Source organism: Lemur catta, chromosome 1, assembly GCF_020740605.2.
Source record: "Lemur catta isolate mLemCat1 chromosome 1, mLemCat1.pri, whole genome shotgun sequence".
NCBI lineage: Eukaryota > Metazoa > Chordata > Mammalia > Primates > Lemuridae > Lemur > Lemur catta.
Genome location: NC_059128.1, coordinates 97,321,949 through 97,340,482, shown reverse-complemented (window position 1 = coordinate 97,340,482; position 18,534 = coordinate 97,321,949). Strand labels below are relative to the sequence as shown.

The following is an 18,534-nucleotide window of genomic DNA, read 5'->3' as shown; positions in this document are numbered from 1 at the left end:
TATTTAGATCCTCTTTGCTCTGTGTTTGTATGTTTTTTTTTTCTTTTTACAAAATTGTCATCATATTGCATATATTGTTTGTGATCTGCTTTTTACCCTCCTGCTATTCTATAGAGTTTCCTATTAAATATTCTTCAAAAATACTAGTTTTAATGTCTTTGTAGTATTCAATTCCATTGATCTATCATAATTTGCTTAAAAATTCTCTATTATTGGAATTTAGGCTATTTGAAATGTTTTGCTATTCTTAATAATGCAGTGATTAATATGTGTATATAAATCTTTGTGATTATTTCCTGGTGATAATTTTTAAAAAGTGAATTCCTCTTCTTATTACTATTAAATTTTGAATTTTCTGATACAGAAAAATAAGGACTACAAAAATATTATTGAAATCAATAATTTTTTGAATTGGAAGTTTCCCCAGAAGTCAAGTAATTAACCTCCTCATTTTATAGCTAAGAAAACTAAAGATGAGAGACAAAGCAATAAGCTCAAGGTAATAAAACAATTTAGAAAACAGAGCTGGATTTCATTATATGAAACTTTAGTATGATGAAGAGCATTACAAATAAACTTAATACCCAAATGACAGGGTTTGGTATCCAAGCACATAAGGCACTGGGGACGTGGCACAGATGTGGCAGGCAAAGGAGATGGCAGGAGTGGGCGGGAGACTGGTTACATTAGCAAATAAGTAAATTGAGCAGATAAGTTTTAATAAATATATTGAGGGATAAAGATAATTTCTCACTGTTGGATAAGGTTCTTTTTTTTAGAGTTCCAATAAAACTTTATTTACATAAAATGGATGTTGGGCCAGATTTGGCCTGTGAACCAGTTTATCAACCCCTGCTTTAGATACATTGATCCCAACCCCATGCGATTTTCTTTTGTAAACATACATAGTTACTATGCATCAGGCTCTATTTACCATTTTTTCCCTTTGCTAATTAACATAACAGCATGAAGTTGGGGTTTTCTTTGTATTTTTTAAATTGATATATAATAGTTGTACATATTTTAGGGATACTTGTGATATTTTGAGACATGTACATAATGTACATAGATTATAAATTGTGCCCCAAATCAGTGTGATCGGGATATCCATTTTTAAGCTTGGAAAAGGGGAAGTCTAGAAAGAATCTTGAGTGTTGGTTTGCAGTTGGAGATTTGGCAGGAACTCATGGTTTTAAAATATATATACTGATACAGGAGGATCGCTTGAGCCCAGGAGTTCAAGGCTACAGGGAGCTATGTTAGTGTCACTGCACTCCAGCCTGGGTGACAGAGAGAGACCCTATCTAAAAATAAATAAATAAATAAATACACACACTCACACACACACACACACACACACACTGATAGATACAGAAATGTATGTATATATATGCTTATGTGTGTATAGGTATGTATATAATTGTGCATATGTTTTATACATATATAACACATGTATTTTCTAGCTCTGTCCACTTGAGAGGTCCCAGAAGCAATGACATCCCAGCAGCATGAGAACACTAGCAGCCAAGATTTTAATATCCTCCTCTGCTAAAGGAACCAGGGCTTCTCAGTTGATCCTAGGTCTGGGTTAAGGAAAATAGAAAATAAACTTGGGACATCTTATTGTGCCAAAAAGTAAGACAATGCTCAAAGAATGATAAGAACATATCAAAAGAACATAAGAACCACCCTGCAGGGTCTCCAACTGGCCAAATCTGGGACAATTTGAGCATCAAAACATGAAAGTATCAAAATACAACCCATTAAATAAGATAGAAAGCCATGAGTTCATACTGATATAAATCCATGCGTACATATAGACATAAATGAAAAGTGGAGAAGTAAAAATTCTTCCTTGCAGTAGACTGACAACTAACAAATGTAGAAAAAATGATGGAAATAGAAAATTATCACTATCATAGTGGTAGTTGATTCAGGAAAAAGTTAGCAATGTATGATAAACTTTGTGGGTAGAATTTGATGAGGATTAAGATATTGGAATACTTTAAGCATCTCTCTACAAAATATTACTAATTGATTACAAAGGAAAAAATAGTGATTTTATGGTGGAGAAATATGGCTTAAAAAAGACAGGTCACAAATAATCTGAGAGAAGGTATTTGCAACATGCACAACATTCAAAGAACAAGAGTTCCTCATATACAGAGAGCTCCTACAAATCAACATTTGCATTATAGTCCAATTTAAAGGGGGCAAAAGACATGATCAGACAAGTAAGAAAAGATATATAAATGGGCCAACAAACATATAAAGAAATGTTCATCATCACTAATAATCAAAGAAATACTGAGTAAAACAAAATAACATTTTTTCTGTTAGACTGGCAAAAATGAGAGGTTCATAATATGCCTACCAGTCTCTTCACTGGCATCACAAGGCATTCCAATTAGACAAGATATTGAGGTACTTTCTGAGTTATATCACTTGCAAAATGGCTAGAGAATATGCCAGTGATTTGCAAATCATCTATTAGATACAGAGAACAGAAATATTTCCTTTGCTAATATAGAAACACCCTTTGGTGTGGTCACTGAGAACTTCCTTCAATTGTTCTGTTGATAATTGTAATACAAGTGACTATATACGCAAGAATCATTGGAAGGGACAAGGAGAACTCATAGTATGATAAAATCAAAGAATGTTGGGTTAATATCTGTTGATCCCATTCATCCAAGGAATGTCTGAGCTCCTTCTCTAAAAGCCTTCATGACAGCATCCAGCATGTGCTCAAAACCGCTATTGTTCATTCATTCATTCAACAAATATCTACTGAGCACCTACTTTGTGCCAGGGCAGAGATAAGTGCTGATGGTACAGTGGAGAGCAGAAAGAGACATAGCACATCTCCTCTGGGAGCTCACAGTCTATGGGGAGATAGATATTAAACAGACACTCACATAAATAAGTTTGAATTTGCAACTGAGATAAGTGATATGAGGGAGAGCTACACGACGATATGAGAACCTGAAACGGGAGAATGTGACTTTTTCAGGAAGGACGGGAAAGGCTTTAATAAGTGTGGCTTGAGCTGAAATACGATGATGAGAAGGAGGGTAACTAGGTAGAAAGACGAGGCAAGGGCCCCTCAGGCGGAGGGGCAGCATGGCCAAGGCCCTGTGGCAGAGGGTAGTGTGATGAGTAAGAGGGACTGAGAGAAGCTGTGTGTGTGGATGGACAAGGGAGAAAAGAGGGGAGTCAGTATGATACAGGCTGGCCAGGTACATGGGACCAGCCAAGTGAAAGGTGGGATCTTGCTCTCAGAAGCCTGGAAGGGTGGCAAGCCCAGGGCAAGGCAAGCATTGTGTTTGGAGAAGATCCCTCTTGAACTGTGTGGAAGTCTCCCTGCACCAAGCCACAGGTCAACTGTTCCCATAGCTCCATGCTGCCTACTGCCCGGGAACCCAGATTCAACCCTCCTTTCTCCATGTGACAAATATCTGAGGGGGTGGCCTCCCTTGTCTCCTTCCCCCGCTTCCCTGCCACCCAGCTTTCCCCAGGGCGTGTTGTTTCTATTCTCCGTTGCCCCCAGGTAGATGTCCGAACGCCCTTCCCTTTGTCCTTTTCCCTCTCAATGTGTGGGGCTGAGAACAGAATGTGAAACCAATGGAGGGCTGGGGAAGGCACGTGGAAAATGATTATCGAACAAGCTGAAAACTGCCAAAAACATAAACTCTCACTTTGAAACCATCATCTGACTGGAATGGAGAACCGTAAAGCTGAGAATAATAAATATAAAACAACTAGAGTACATTTACAGTGCAAGATGGCCAGCAGCTACGGAGGGAGGGCCTGGAGGACGCTTCGCCTTCCAGACAGAGGTCTGGACGCCCAGCACTGAGGCAAGGGTCACTGAACGTTTTTAAATACGAGTCCTATGAAATAGGTAGTGAATTTAAGCATTATAATTTTGGAGGAAACAAGGCAAAGCAAAAAGGGCTAAAAATTATTTTTCCAGAATATTATACACCAGAGCCATACATATGCACACGAAGAACCTCCCAGTGCAGTATTTAATAAATAAAAGCATACTGGACAATAATGACATATAGAATGTTACGATCTACAATATGCTTGAAAACATGCCAAATAAAACCATGTTATTTCTGGATATATCCATGTGTGGTAAAAGTGCAAAGATATGGACGGGAATTGGGAATCAAAATCCTAAATATAAGACAGTAGCTTCCTCCTGTTCCAGAGGAGGGGCTATGCGTTTGGCAAGGAGTACACAGGACTGGAGGTGATATTTCTTAAGCTAGGTGGGGGCACATGATATTGATTATATTATTATTTAGACCTTTTTATATTTCTGAAATATTTCCCAATACATTTTTTAAAGAAAAAGATTGACAATCTGAGTTGCTGGTGAACTACTCTAAGAATAGAAACAGAAACAAGAGCTCTTAACTCCTATCCAGTGATTGATTTTCTATTTAAGAACAGGCTTCAGACAAGTTCAATTCCTGGATGGCATAAAATACTCTCACAATACACAGGCATAGCACCAAGGGACAGAACTGAGGGCCCAGTCGACAGAGCTATGAGGTTTCAGTCATTTAAACTCCAACTGTACCTGAACAAGATGACCCTGGCCCCGTACTTCCAGATAGGAAGCCTGGTCTCACGGATTGGCACGGACCATGTAGATGCTGAATTTAGGGTCAGCTTATCAGAGTAGCTGTGAATTTTAGAAGCTCCCTCATACTCCCCGTTGTGTTGGTGTGTAGGGTATGGAGTCATTACATATTTTAATATTTCATGTGACATCTATTTGACTTACCTGCTGTTCCAAGGTGCTCGGATCAATAAAAGTCACGAGATCTATAGAAAAGTAACCAACCACATCTCTCATTTTGCAGGCCTTTCCGATTTGGAAGCACAAATAACTGAGAACTTCAGGGTTCACTGAGGTCTGAGGCAGGGTGGTACCAGAGGAGATGAAGGGGCCATCGGCGTGAAACTGGTCCCCCGTGGACAGCACACTGATTTCTCCACTGGGCTCTATCAGCATGTCTACTGTCAGGTTGGTGACATTGTCTGCCGGTGGGAACGCTTCGATCACGCCCCCTGGTGGGAAAAGCATGGAGTAGGTGAACGGACATGTCACAGGGACTGTGCCCATCTAGAGCAGGAACACAGAGCCCAGGCTTTGGTGGACTTGGGCTCAGATTCTGCATCTACCATGTCTTGGGAGACTTTAGGCAAATAGCTGAAATTCTCTGAACTTACTTTTTTCTTCATCTGTAATGTGGGCATAATAAAACTACCTCACCAGGTGGATGTGAATCTTAGAGATACTATGTCTATAGTATTTAGCCCAATGCTTGGCATATAAGTAGGGTTCAATGCACGGTAGTTTTGATTCTGATCATAATTATAAAGACACTATGAAAATCATCGAGTCTATGCCCGTTCATCACGTAAACAACAAACCCAAGAATTACGGTCAGATCCCTCAGGGAGAATTAACTGCCCAGAGTCCACAGTCTGTATCTTGATGATCATTGTGCTCTTTCTGGTCAACTTCGCTGCTTTTCGAAGGTTTTATAGGTTTGGGCTTTTAGCAGGCAGAGAGAACACTGGCCATCATGTCAGCCAAAGGACTCCTATATAAAAGCCAGTGGTAAAACATTTTAAAAAATATAACAGCCAGGAGACGCTGGCATTGTTGAGGAACAGGTATGCTTTCTCCTTGCTGATAACGAGAGCTTTATAATTTATCTTTTGGCTCTTTCTCTGAATGCCAAAAACCATGCAGGCCAATCTGGTGCTCAACCACAGCAATGATATTTTACCGACTAATTTTGTGGGCCAGCTCAGTGGTGTCCACGACAATCACACAGCCCTGATCTTCTGTTTTTAGGCCTAACTTACAAATCTTACTGTGCATAACCCTTTTGTAGAAAAAAAAGTTATTACTTGTAAAGAGATATCTTAATTTAAAAGTAAAAACAATGAAGTGTTCCCTAGACAGCGTGGCCTCTAGTACCAGGCAGCATTAAGATAAACTTGGCCTATATTTCACCAATTTGCTGGGGGGTGAGGGGAACCTCTGCCCAAAGGTATAAGCCACAGACTTTGAACAGCAGATATGGTTAAGTCCTGAGATTTTAGCAATTCTCAAATGCAGTCACCTGTTACTTCATACAAAAGGCACTTACCTTAAATGTCTATAAATTTGATCAGAGGTAGCCCTCATAAACACCAAGATTCAAGAGAAACACTGATTTTAGAGAGTATACGTTCAACCCCTAACTTAACCTATTCGGTTGGTTCAAGATGTTTTTTTTTTCCTTCAAATGGGGCCCAGTAGTATGTGCCATACCGAAATACCAGTTTTGGGGGATTTAGCAAGGTAAATGCAACAAAAAACAACAACCAACCCCACAAAAACAAAAAACCTAGTGAGTCTCTGATTTAGTTAATTTTACGGCTTTAGCTGTCACCTATGTGTTGAAAGATAGTGCTTTAGTGGAAACACGTTACCCTTCGTAACTTATTAGGTTCCTTTAGATATTTTATCTCCAAGTAGCTTATGTTTGCTCTTCTCTGCATCATGACCATAACCTTTTCACCATTAATTTTTTCATTTCAAAGCGATTAATTCTTCTTCTAAAAAATGTATTGCCTTTGATATAATCCTATGACAATTTAGAAATAAAATCGTAAGCACACTTTGTGGCCATAAGCACACTTCAGAGAGTAGGTATGGAATGAAACAGGTAATAGTGGAAGCTGGTGGTAGATGGTGACCTTAGAGTCAGGAAACCTAGGGCACACCTGGTCCAGCAGGGAACATTGATGCAGGGTCTGCTGTATGCACTGGGCTCAGACTCAGGCAGAAGCTCTGAAAACACAAGACTTACAAGAATCAGGTTTTTTTTGTTTTGTTTTTTTGCCTTTTTTTTGAGATAGAGTCTCACTCTGTCTCCCAGGCTAGAGTGCAAGTGGTGTCATCACAGCTCACTGCAACCTCAAACTCCTGGGCTCAAGCAATCCTCCTGCTTCAGGCTTCCGAGTAGCTGGGACTACAGGTGTGTGCCATCATGCCTGGTTAATTTTTCTATTTTTGTAGAGAAGGGGGGGGTCTCACTCTTGCTCAGGCTGATCTTGAACTCCTGACCTAAGTGATCCTCAGGCCTCAGCCTCCCAGAGTGCTAGGATTATAGGTGTGAGCCACCATGCCCAGCCAAGAACCAGGTTTTTCAATGTGCTAAAGTTGTAGGATCTAACTTTCGGTTTCCATTCACCACTTATTTGTTGTATGATTTTGCTCAAGTCACTTCCTCTCTCTGAGTGAGCTTCAGTGTCTTTATCTATAAAATTGGGTTAATAACGCTTGTTCTGCCTCCCATAAATAAGCATGGTGTTTACCACATGGCTGAGAAAAAGGATAAAGATGAACAGGAGATAGGGTTGAAGCCTTACAGCAGGTGAGACAGTGGCTGGGGAAAAGCCTTTTTAATCTACAAAACTCAGATGGAAAGAAATTGTTTACAGGAAGGCTTCGCAGGCTGACCCTGGAAGATCCGGACTCTTCCTAACACCCTGTCCTGGATGTACCTGGAGATCTTCAGGGTCTTCCCTCTTGACTTAAAAAAATCCCTTATTATTATTATTATTATTATTATTATTATTATTATTGTTATTATTATTTGAGACAGAGCCTTATTCTGTCACCAGGGCTAGAGTGCTGTGGTGTCAGCCTAGCTCACTTCAACCTCAAACTCCTGGGCTTAAGCAATCCTCCTGCCTCAGCCTCCCGAGTAGCTGGGACTACAGGCGTGCGCCACCATGCCCAGCTAATTTTCCTATTTTTAGTAGAGACAGGTCTCACTCTTGCTCAGGCTGGTAAAAATCCCTTATTCTTGATCATTTTTCATGGAAGCTACTTTATTTTCTTCCATTTAAGCAGGGGGTTGGCTTTCTTATTTTGACTTTTCTGTCAGTGGGTGCATGTGGAAATTTGTAGAACACAGAATTTTAAGAGTTCAGAGGACATTAGAAGTTATGTAGCACAACTCCCTATCTGTCCTCGCCCTCGAAAACATCCCTTTTCAGCATTCTTGCTAGATGGCTGCCATTCAACCCCTTGGTTAAAGAATTCATGAACAGGGTGTCACTACCAGTGTATTCTAACAACCAACAGATCTGTCCCTTCTAATTCTTTCTCATACACTGAGCTAAGGTATGTTCCTTGATAAACATACCCACGGGCTCTGGCCAAGACTCCTGGAGCAGCACAGAGGTAGCCTTTCGTGGGCTCTTCTACATGTTAGCAGAGCGAATTGGGATAAGTTAATCTTTTGTACTTCAGTTTCTGTCTCTGTAAGGTGAGGGTGATACCGGTAGCCTTCTCATACATATGGGGTACCTGTGTGGGTAGCGCACACACATACGTGCATTTGTGTATGTATATTTAGAATAGCGCCTGGCACAGATAATGCTTATTATGCTACCGTCACCGTGCTGTTATCATCATTGTTGTTATCATCTGACATAACATTATTTTATCATTATATATTATTGCTAGTATATTATTATTATCGCTTGACAGCAGTGAACCAAGTGGTCTGTTATACTGCACCTCTCTTGTTGTGCCTGTGGGTAAGCACACAGGAATATCTGCCCCCCACTGTAGCCTCCTAGGGAGTGAGGGCCCTGGCAAGGGACCCCCCACATCCGCTCCGCCCATCCCTCCTTCATGGGCCTCCCCATGCTGTTGTGAGGTAGGAGGAGGAGGAGGGAGAGAGGAATGCAGGCTGGCTTTGGTCCTGGACTGTAGAGGAGCCTTATTTGGAAATTCTACCTTCAGAACTGGAAGTGAGACCATTTCTGCTCTCCCAGACAACAGAAGGGGAAACTGAAATTTATTAAAGAACTGTGTCGTGTCAGGCTCTGTGGTGGTAGCTTTCATACCTGTATTTCATAGAGTCCTCCCAACAACCTTGTGAGGTCGGAAAGTGAGGAAACTGGGCCTCCGAGGCTTTAAGGACTTTGCTCACTCAAGGTAGGTGAGCTTCAGACGCAGGTGGTCTGATTTCAAAGCCCACCTCTCAGGAGAAGTCTGCGGCACAAAAAAAAAACAGGCCCAGAATCTTGAACTACGCCGCCCATGCTTGGTACGCTCACTTCCTATTTACTTAAGAGGCTGGGTACAAGATAAATATTTAGGCAATATTGAAAAAAAAACATGGTGGGAACGATTTTCTAAACCAACACAGGAGAAGCAAAGGATTTAAATTGGCCCCAGCTGACCCCAAACGAGAATCCAAGGCTGTGTAGACTAATCCTCCATAGAAACTTTACAGTCTTATTTACCTTGACTGAGAAACGTTGGGAGGAATTTCCTCCACGTCGGGAACTGTTTCTCATTGACTGGCTGTGCGTGCTGTGCTAAAATGCCCGCCAGCTCCTTGGAGATCTTCACCAAAGCTGGCTCCTGCAGAAACAAATTAAATAGAACCACAAGCAATTTTACTACAGAAATGAAAACTGCTTGTGGAGTGATTAAAAACCAGGCCTCCAACAGGCAAAAAAAAATGTGGTTACTGTTTACCCAGAGTCAGAAAGCCATTTTTGAAAATTTTCTCTATTTTTCCAGCCATTTCGGTTTTCATATTTCAAAGTGATTTGGCCCCCTGAAAATTGCTGCTAATTGTGCCTGTTGTCTCTGAAAAGCACCCTTCTGTCTGGGCATCGGGACATCCAGGTTTGAGACCCGCTGCCATCTGAGCAGCAGAGTGTCCTTGGGCCATATGCTTCTCCACTCTGGGCCTCAGTTTCCCTTTATGTAAAATGTGGGATTAACTAGCTTGTCCTTAAGATCTTTCAGACTGGGACATTTTTTATTCTATGATCCTAACAGGGCTGACTGTGGGAGAAATAATGGAGTTGGCAAGGTCTCTCTTTGGCAGCTTCATCTCTTTAATTTGTGCTCTTTCCCCCTTGGTGGATATCTATGTCCGACAACTTTGTCATCAAAGCCTTAAACTACAGGCTGAAGCTGTAAAGGTGGGGTTTTCCGCAGGGATAGGTTGGTAGAGTCAGGTGGGGCAGAGTATTGGGGCCAGCCTCCGTCTGCCTGAATTCCCCAGGCCACAGTCTCATCTGTCTAGATGTGTGGCTGGCCCCATACCACATGCAAAACCATTCAAACACTACAAAGTCTCCAGTCAAAATGAAATCAGTCGGAAACACTCTAATGACTAAGAAGTCTGGCTTTTGATATAAAAAGCCTTGGTTGGCCAGGACAATTTTCTTTTTGGATGTCATAAGTTACAGTGCGCTTCCTCTTAGACTATCTAAAAATTTTCAAATAGAAGCCACTTCTGCAGATGTTATTTCAGCCAGATGTGGGACAGAGTACCGGACACAAATCCATACAACAGACAGTATTTATACTCAGAATATGGGACATTGACAAGAAAAACTCAGGCTTGCAGGTTGCAGGGGTTCTTCTGAATCTAAGAATACCGTGGAGGAATCAGCCCTGGGGGTGGGGCTGGAAGGAATCTTAGAAATAATCTGCATAGTCATTTATTTCCAATTTCCCAACATTAAAAAGTGATTGTCCTCTATGTGCCCCCCTCCCCAAGTCTTTGGAACATCTGGTTGATTCTGGGTCCAGTGCCCACCGAAAATCCACAATAGAAGACAAACATCTGAGGGGATACTCCAGGCAGGTCCAAATCATTGGAATAAGTTCAGAAATAGCCAGAAAATCCTGGTGGGAGAGTCTCATGAGTTAGGTTAGTAAGCGCTTGACATACAAGATGGCAAAGCCCTGAGAAACGGAGCGTGCCCAGCCCCGCACTCGGTGCACAGTGACCCACTGCCCCATGTGGCAGGTCTGTTCAGAGGGGCTGGGAAGCCGGCTGGTGCAGAGCCTCTGCCTTGCGACACAGAGGACGTAGAGGACATGGAGGCAAGGAATATTGCTGCCAAAGCAATGGGCCTTCCCCTCCCTTCGTATCCTATACACTGTACACATTTTCTCTGATCTTCACTGGGAATGACCTGATCTCCCCAAACCCCTGCACCTAAATCATGAACACACTCACGAAATGCGCAGATCTGGCAACCCTGACCCCTCTCTATCCCTTCTCTGAGCAGTCCTCCCAACCCATCTTTCTCTCTGTTTCATACTTGCTTCAGTGAAAACCACTCTGCCCTATCGAGGAAGCCCACCGTCTCTGATTCATGAGGTGCCCGGAGCCAGGAGGATGAAACCCAGCTTTAGACTCCACCCATGCTGGAAAGGAAGCCTCACACCCAGGCCCTCTCCCAGGCAGGTGGAAGGCTCTTTCTGTTTTGCGTTGGTGAAAGGGGCCTTTTCTGCCCTGCTTCTGAAGAGTATGAAACCAGCTACCAGTTAAATGCTGTGTGCCCACTCACAGCAAGACAGTCCAAGAGAAATCATTCATTCACTCATCCATATATCAAAAAATTATAGAATGTCAGGCCTTTTAAAGTAATTGTGCTAGAAAAACAGTGTTGATGTATTTTGTGGGTGTTTTTGGTGCAGAGAGAGCTGGAGGGGAAGCAATGAAGGAGCAGGTGACAGTCTTGCCACCTAACCTTGAAACTAGAGCTCCTTCAACTTGAGGACCAAGTCCTCAGCACGACAGAAAACAAAGCCCTTTGGGATGTGGCCTCTGGCTCCTGATGTAGCCTCACTTCTGCCCTCGCCAGCTCCCAGCCTCCCCCTAAACTGCCTTCCCTTCTTCCTTCTTCCTCCCTTGCTGACTCCTCCTCATCCTTTCTGAGGTAGCTCCAGCCACACCTCCTCCAGGAAGCTTTCTGTGCCACCCCGTGGCTGTCCTCTCCCCTGTTCTCCAGCTCCCTTGGGGCTCCCTAATGGCACGGACACTGGCCCTGAGGTCAGTCTCCCCAGGCCCAGCAGAGGGGCCACTGAAGGTCCGTGGAATGGATCACACTGGCGGGAACCACAGGCTGTGGTTCTGAAGGTGCACAATGAGGGAGAATGTGACACCTCTTGACAGGCCCCCTCCTTGCTGCCCAGGGACCACCTAGCGGGATGGCCGCTTAAGAACCACCAATTCTTCCTCAGTGGGTTTTATGGGATTCCCTGCTTCTGAGGGGCATCAGGAAGATAAATGAGGTGACATTTACGAAGTGTCACCTCAGAAGCAACATGCTATGGGAGGGCCAATAATTCACTCGTAAGGCTGCCGCTTGTGCGTGGCATCTGGACACTGCCCGCCACCACCACTGCCTCTGCTGCCAGGGCCAGCCATTCTGCCTTGACACCAAGTGTCTTCACTGTGCACAAAGCCACGGCGAGGGGGTAGATTTCCTGGAGGAAAGTGTGCGGCAGGGATCTGGAGGATGAATTGTGCCCGTCGTGAGAAGTACACAGCTGACGGCACTGGCACGGTGACTTCAATAGGGGATGCTGGGGCACGCGGAGGCGGCTCGGGGCCATGATTAACTCGCTAAGCAAAAGACGCGGAGGGGGGATAATGGGGGGTGGGAGGGGAGGGGTATTAACTGTTTAATTTATTTATTTTGAAAGTGTTTGATGGAAAATATAAGGATTATACTAAGAATGGCCTTAGTACCAATCAAAAGAAAATTATACCCCTACCTGTACCAAAAAAAAAAACAAAAAACAAAAAGAATACAGGACCTGCATATATTAACATAAGGACAACACAATGACATTCTGTGTTAAGAGCTTCATTTTATTTTATTCCCCACAAACAACCCTCAATAGCACAGTCTCTGCTGGGACCCAGCACCTGCCTGCGAACTGGTGGGTTAGGCCAGAGCTTGGATCCAAGAGCAAAGGACCCCATCCCAGCGGCAGTATGACAAGCCCAGAACAGGCTCTTCTTTAAGAAGCAACAAGGTCTCAGTGGCCACAAGGCATCTACCAGTCTCAGATGCAAATTCTCGGTTTGAGGATGAATTTCTGTTCTCTAGTGTTCATCATTTTGCAAAGCTCAAACGTAATTAGCACAGCTTTAAGGGCAGATGCTGGTAAGGGAAGGTGTGTAGTGACTCAGGTTTATTCAGTTCAGAACAAAACTTAAGTACACACAGACACACACACACAGCCATGCCAAACAAACTCTCTCATCCATATGAATCATTAGAACAGTATTTGTAAAATACTTTTTCTTGTTTGTCACAGGTTCATATGCACAATCCCATTTGGTCCTCACAGCAACACTCTGAGGTAGGCAAGTGCAATAGTATTTCCTTTGCTTTACAAATGGGAAGCACTTAGAATGAAGAGGCTTGTTAAGGATACTTGCTGAGTTGTCAGATTCTGTTATTGGGTAATTTTCAACAAATGATTGAAGACAGAAAATAGAAGAGTTGGGGAACCATCACTAGCTTGCTTTCTTCCTCACCCTCCGAAGGTGTGTATGGATGTCTGTTACAAGCCAGCCACAGCGGTGCACTTCTCCGTCTTACAAACTTGTGAAATGAGTAGTTAGAAGTTTCTTTTCAGTGAGTGACACCAAGGTGATAGATGAACAAGTCAGTGTTTGAGCCACCTGGAGCAGATCGTTCAGAGAAATGATTCGGGGTGTGAACAGGAAAATATATGCCTTGTGAATGATAAACAAGGAGTAGAAAAATACACTTTACTTTTGGAAAAAAGTGTCAGAATTCCAGATTTTCATTCCTTCATGATTGCACTCGCTCTGGGAATGCACAGTAGCTGCTGGCCTTTGTGGAGCCGATTGCTCTGGGTAATGCCCATCAGGAGAAACCTCAGCCCCATCTCTGCCATGACAGCGGCTTGTCCGCACCCACATCTGCCCTTCAGAGTGCAGCGATGGTGGTCATGACCTGGGAAGGTTGCAAGACGTCTGCAGAAGGCAGAAGGCCTCCCCCAGCCTGACCAATGCCTCCTAGAGATCCTTGCCTATCAAGCATGGATCTTGCCTCTTGCGCTCTCTCTTTTTCTATCAAGAAAAGTGTAAATTTGAAGGAAGAGATATTTGACTGAAGGAAATTCATGCTACCTCAGGGGAAGCCACTAGCATATCCAGTTTCATTTTGCCCTCAATGACGAAAGCTATTTCAAACTCTAGAGATTTAGCTTTTCTAACCAAGTAAATTCCAAGTGTGCCTCTGAGTGTGTATGTGTGTGTGTGTGTGTGTATTGGGGAGGATGGGAGAAGAAGGAAGACAAATTAGAATACTCTCAGTATCAATCCCACCAAAATTCATATTTTATTTTAGCAGCTTCTTTGCTGACTCTGCAATAGTAAATCAAATAAAACAGCTTTTTGGCTAATCACTTCAAGTCTCCCATATCAGGTATTGATGCTGTTCAAAAGAAAACCAAGGGACCTGGCTAGATGGTTTAGCTATGTAGATGCTTCTGATATCCCTAGTGGCGGACGTGGCGTGAGGTCAAAAGGGCGAGACAGTGACTCGGAAGACTATGCATTACTGTCGGTGTTGGAAAGGGCCATGTGGACCACCTAGGAGAAATGGCTCGTGTAAGGGGAGAGGGAACAGGGGCTTCGAGAGTCACACAGGGAGAGTGTGGGTGAGTGTGCCCCAGGCCCCCACCCCCGCCACTGCCTCTTTCAGGGTGTGACGCGTGGTGCACCAGGGAAGGTGCTCAGCGTTTGGATCAGTCAGTGGCTCAGAGGTGGAGAGGAGGGAGGAAGGATTCCAAATACGAGGGTGAATTTAGAAGGGGCGCTTTGCGGTGCACAGAATAAATTTGAGTCTCTTTTTAAGTACAAGAATAGCTCTCACTTATTGCAAGCTTACCACATGGCAGGCATATGCTGGGGTTTCACGTTTACCATCCCACAGCCACTCTCCGAGGTAGGCAGTATCATCCCCTCCTCATGTCGTATGTCCGGGAACTGGGATTCAAACCGGTTGCTACCAGTGTGCCATGGTGCGATAGAATCCGTCCTGGTAACTGCCACCATGGCATACAAGGTCAATCTGGGTTGGATGAGATCATCCACAGGTGATGCTAGTCCTCTGCTGTCAAGTTTATGAAAAAGAGTGGACATCTGTTGTTGGCTGTCTTATGTCCCCTCTTTCAGAGGAATGATCACCCAGACTTCTTTCAGAAACTGCACCTACCCCATTCTTAGCTATGTAGGTTGATTGCGAGTGACCCCTCCACTCAGCTGTAAGGGTGGCCCACTGACCAGACAGACACATCCTGGCCACAGTGGCACATGGCCCATTTAGGCCAATCAAATGTTAGGAAGCCCTTCCTGGAGCCCTATAAGACAGCAGCTTTATGCTCTTCTGAGAATGCTTCCCAGGTGAGATGTTCTTTCTTCCTATTGCCTTGACCAAGGACAAACTCTAGGAGCTACTGGCAGCCACTGTGCAACCCTGAGGACAGCCAGCCTTATAGCGGAGCTGACATTGAGCAAGGTGTAGAGGAAAGGTGGGTGGAAAGTAACTGGGTCTTTAGTGACATCGTCGAGACACTGGATTAAGCCTTGTCTAAAAGCCAGACCAATCTCTGGGTTTTCAGTTAGCTGAGATAATAAATTCTCTTTATTTTTAAAGCCATTTTGAGTTGGGTTTTCTGTTACTTGAAGCTTAAAACACTTTAAACTGATACAAATTGCTGGGCCAAACTATGTACCCACCACTCACGAGGAGTGTTTTAAGCCAGCAAATGCTCTGATCACCCTCTGTGCTGGTTACTCTCATTCTGCAATCAGCAGTGAAGTTTTCACTCATTCCTTTCCATTAAGATTATTAAAAATAGTCCCTCTTTAGGGTGCAAAAATATGCTGAGAGAATGAAGAAAAAATGAAACTGTCTTCAGCAAGTCATAAAGTACTTCCCACACCTACTTAAAGTTTAAGGACTGCTTTAATACTCCATGTTTAATTGTTAATTGAGAATTTAAAAATCAAAAATGCCAACTTTGCCTTCGATGAGATGGAAAATTATGCTGCCGTAGAAGGTAACATAATGTAAAACAGCCAACATTACTAAGGCACACAAATGTTTTTGGTATGTAAAATTGCTTTGTAAAATATTTGCTCCATCTGCTGAAAGCGGCAAAGACAATTTTCCCTTGATAGCTAATGGCCCATTTCGGCTGTGTGGCAAGTGATTCGCTGCGGTGGCGGCTCTCATTAAACAGAATGGTGAAAATGCGGTATATAATTCCATACTTATGTAGCATTATCTACTCGCGGCTTCTCGAGGAGTCTGTCCCTCATTATCTGGGCCTCCGCCTTGCACCAACATGCAGGCCTGGCCGTTGATTTGACTCAAGAAGCGTTTTGTCCAACTGAGGCACATATGTTGTGCCTCCATTCCAAAGCTCAGCACAACTGCTTTGCCCCCGACCACAAACACTAGAAAGGTTCATTCCCTTTCAACTTTCCAGCACTTAAACTGCTGTTTCTTTTTTCCCCTCACCACAGGGGCTCGTGGTTTTCTTTCTAGGCTCACCCCATCTCGTGCTGCATGCTGGGGGTTTCAATAGATAAAGATTAAATGCTTCTTGAAATGCTTAATCGAACTTTGCACATACACAAAAGCAGGAAAATTTTTCCCCAGGACAAAACTGTCATCCTCAAAGCCCCGACAAACACTGTCCTTGGTTCATGGCATATGTGGGGATCTGTGATCTCTTTCAAGGAGTTGTTTACTCCCTGAATTACTTCAACATCTGCTAAAGGAACAATTAAAAATAAATAATCCAGGGTGGTTTAAAAAAAGAAGAATGTGTTCATGTTTTGAGAACGATATGAAAAAGTAGTTACAGCAACAAATGGCTGGTGTTTTAAAAACATTTTTAACGTTGGAAATGGCTTGAAAGGAAATTGTATTAAAATATAAGAGTGACATCAAGTAAATACATATGACTGTTTTAAAGATTATGCAATATTTTAAAGCAGAAACCATGCAGTTTTAAAATCAACCATAAGTAGCCATAATTATTATTACTGGCAATAGGTTTCTTTCTATCTAGTTAGAGAGATATCACTGGTTGAGAAAATTGCATATGCCGACGAAAGCTCTTTAATTGAAAATTAAAAACAAAAGAAAACACATGTGCCCTTTGGACTTGATTTTTCATTCAAGTAGTGGGGGAGAGGGGTGGGTTTGTGGAATGAAATGAGAGACGAGACTATCAGGAGAATTTACATTTTAATTTTATACAAAAGCAATGGGCAAGCAGCAACTTTCCTTAACCACAGCCCGAAGACCTGTGTTTTCTTTGATGTTTCCACATATACAAATGTATCTACTTGAGGCAGATATAGTCGTAATATATGTTGATTGCTTTATGTCTACAGACCATGCTTATTAAAATACCAGGATAATAAATCGAGGAATTCCACAGTCAAGCTTTTTGTTGGGTCTGGCGCAGTTTCAGGAAAGTCCAGAGTCTTCTCAAGGGCATCCCTCCCTCACCAAGGGGCACCGAGGACAGACGACCAGAAGCAAATGGCGCGGCTGCCGTCAGAGGAGAATAAACCTCACTCTGAATCCGTTCCAAATGCCCACGCCTGCTCTGTGGTTTTCAGAAAAGCAGACATCTCCAAAAGAACTCCAACGGGGACTTCCTGGACGTGAAAACACTAACCGATTCTCGTTCCTCTCATCTTTTGCTTTATTCCTTCCTTCCACGCTGTTATTGCGAAAAACTGGCAGTTAAATTCAATTGATTCAAAATATTCTGGATCCATATGGCCGCCAACCCTGGAGCTGAGGCGGCGACAGCGCCTCACTGCTGTTTCCAAGCGTTTGCCGCTCCTCCAGTCCCCAGATGGCGGGAGTAACATTTAAACCTCCTTTTCTCTGCCTTGTACAATAGACCTTGGCACCATTTCAACTGTTTACTCCAGTAATTAACAGCTCTGATACCACAACAATTACAACTCCTACACTCTCACCACAATAATGCTATGAATTAGTGAGAGCTAATGGCTGGAAGGTAGAGTGTTTCCAGACTGTGAGATCTGTGCATTTTTAGAATAAAATAAAAGGTACAAACAGCACGCTTGCAGTAGACAATGATTACCTAGTAATTAGTTTACACAAAGCTTCCTATTTAATGGCAAAACGCTGTAATTAACGTGTGACAGAAAATCAAAGGGTACTTTGTAAGCATATGAAAAATTAACACTGCAGGCCCATAGCTTTATGTACTGATTAGAAGCATATTAAATCAATAGGACACACAAACCAACAGCTTGTGTAGCTGGTTATTATGGGTCCTCGGAAGGGGTACCCCGGCTTTCACTTCGCTTGGGGAGGCAATTTTCTTTCTCCTGTCATCTTCCTCAGGCACAGAGAAGCACCTTGAATTCAACCCTGGCAGCCTCATGAAAATAACCATTGAACTGGAAGAAAACATTCTAAGTCATTCTCAGAGATAAGGAAAAATATGTAAATGATTAAGACTTTCCAACAATTGTGGTGACGTGCTGCTACACTAATTAGAAAATACACCGACTGGAACCAGAAAATAAAGCGACCAAGTCTCAATCTTTAGGTCAGAATAATCTCGACTTTATC

General features: G+C 43.0%; 1 protein-coding gene across 3 annotated transcripts in view; it reads right to left on the bottom strand.

Moving 5' to 3' along the window:
- The window catches only part of IQCH (IQ motif containing H), a 201,869-nt gene that overhangs the window by 45,833 nt on the left and 137,502 nt on the right, over positions 1-18,534 (bottom strand). For all 3 annotated transcript variants that reach the window (XM_045541606.1, XM_045541600.1, XM_045541616.1), the window contains 2 exons: positions 9,343-9,463; positions 4,802-5,088 (listed from right to left, as the gene is read on the bottom strand). In XM_045541606.1, the coding sequence (XP_045397562.1) occupies positions 4,802-5,088; positions 9,343-9,463 (408 nt within the window). The remainder of the gene's footprint in view (positions 1-4,801; positions 5,089-9,342; positions 9,464-18,534) is intronic.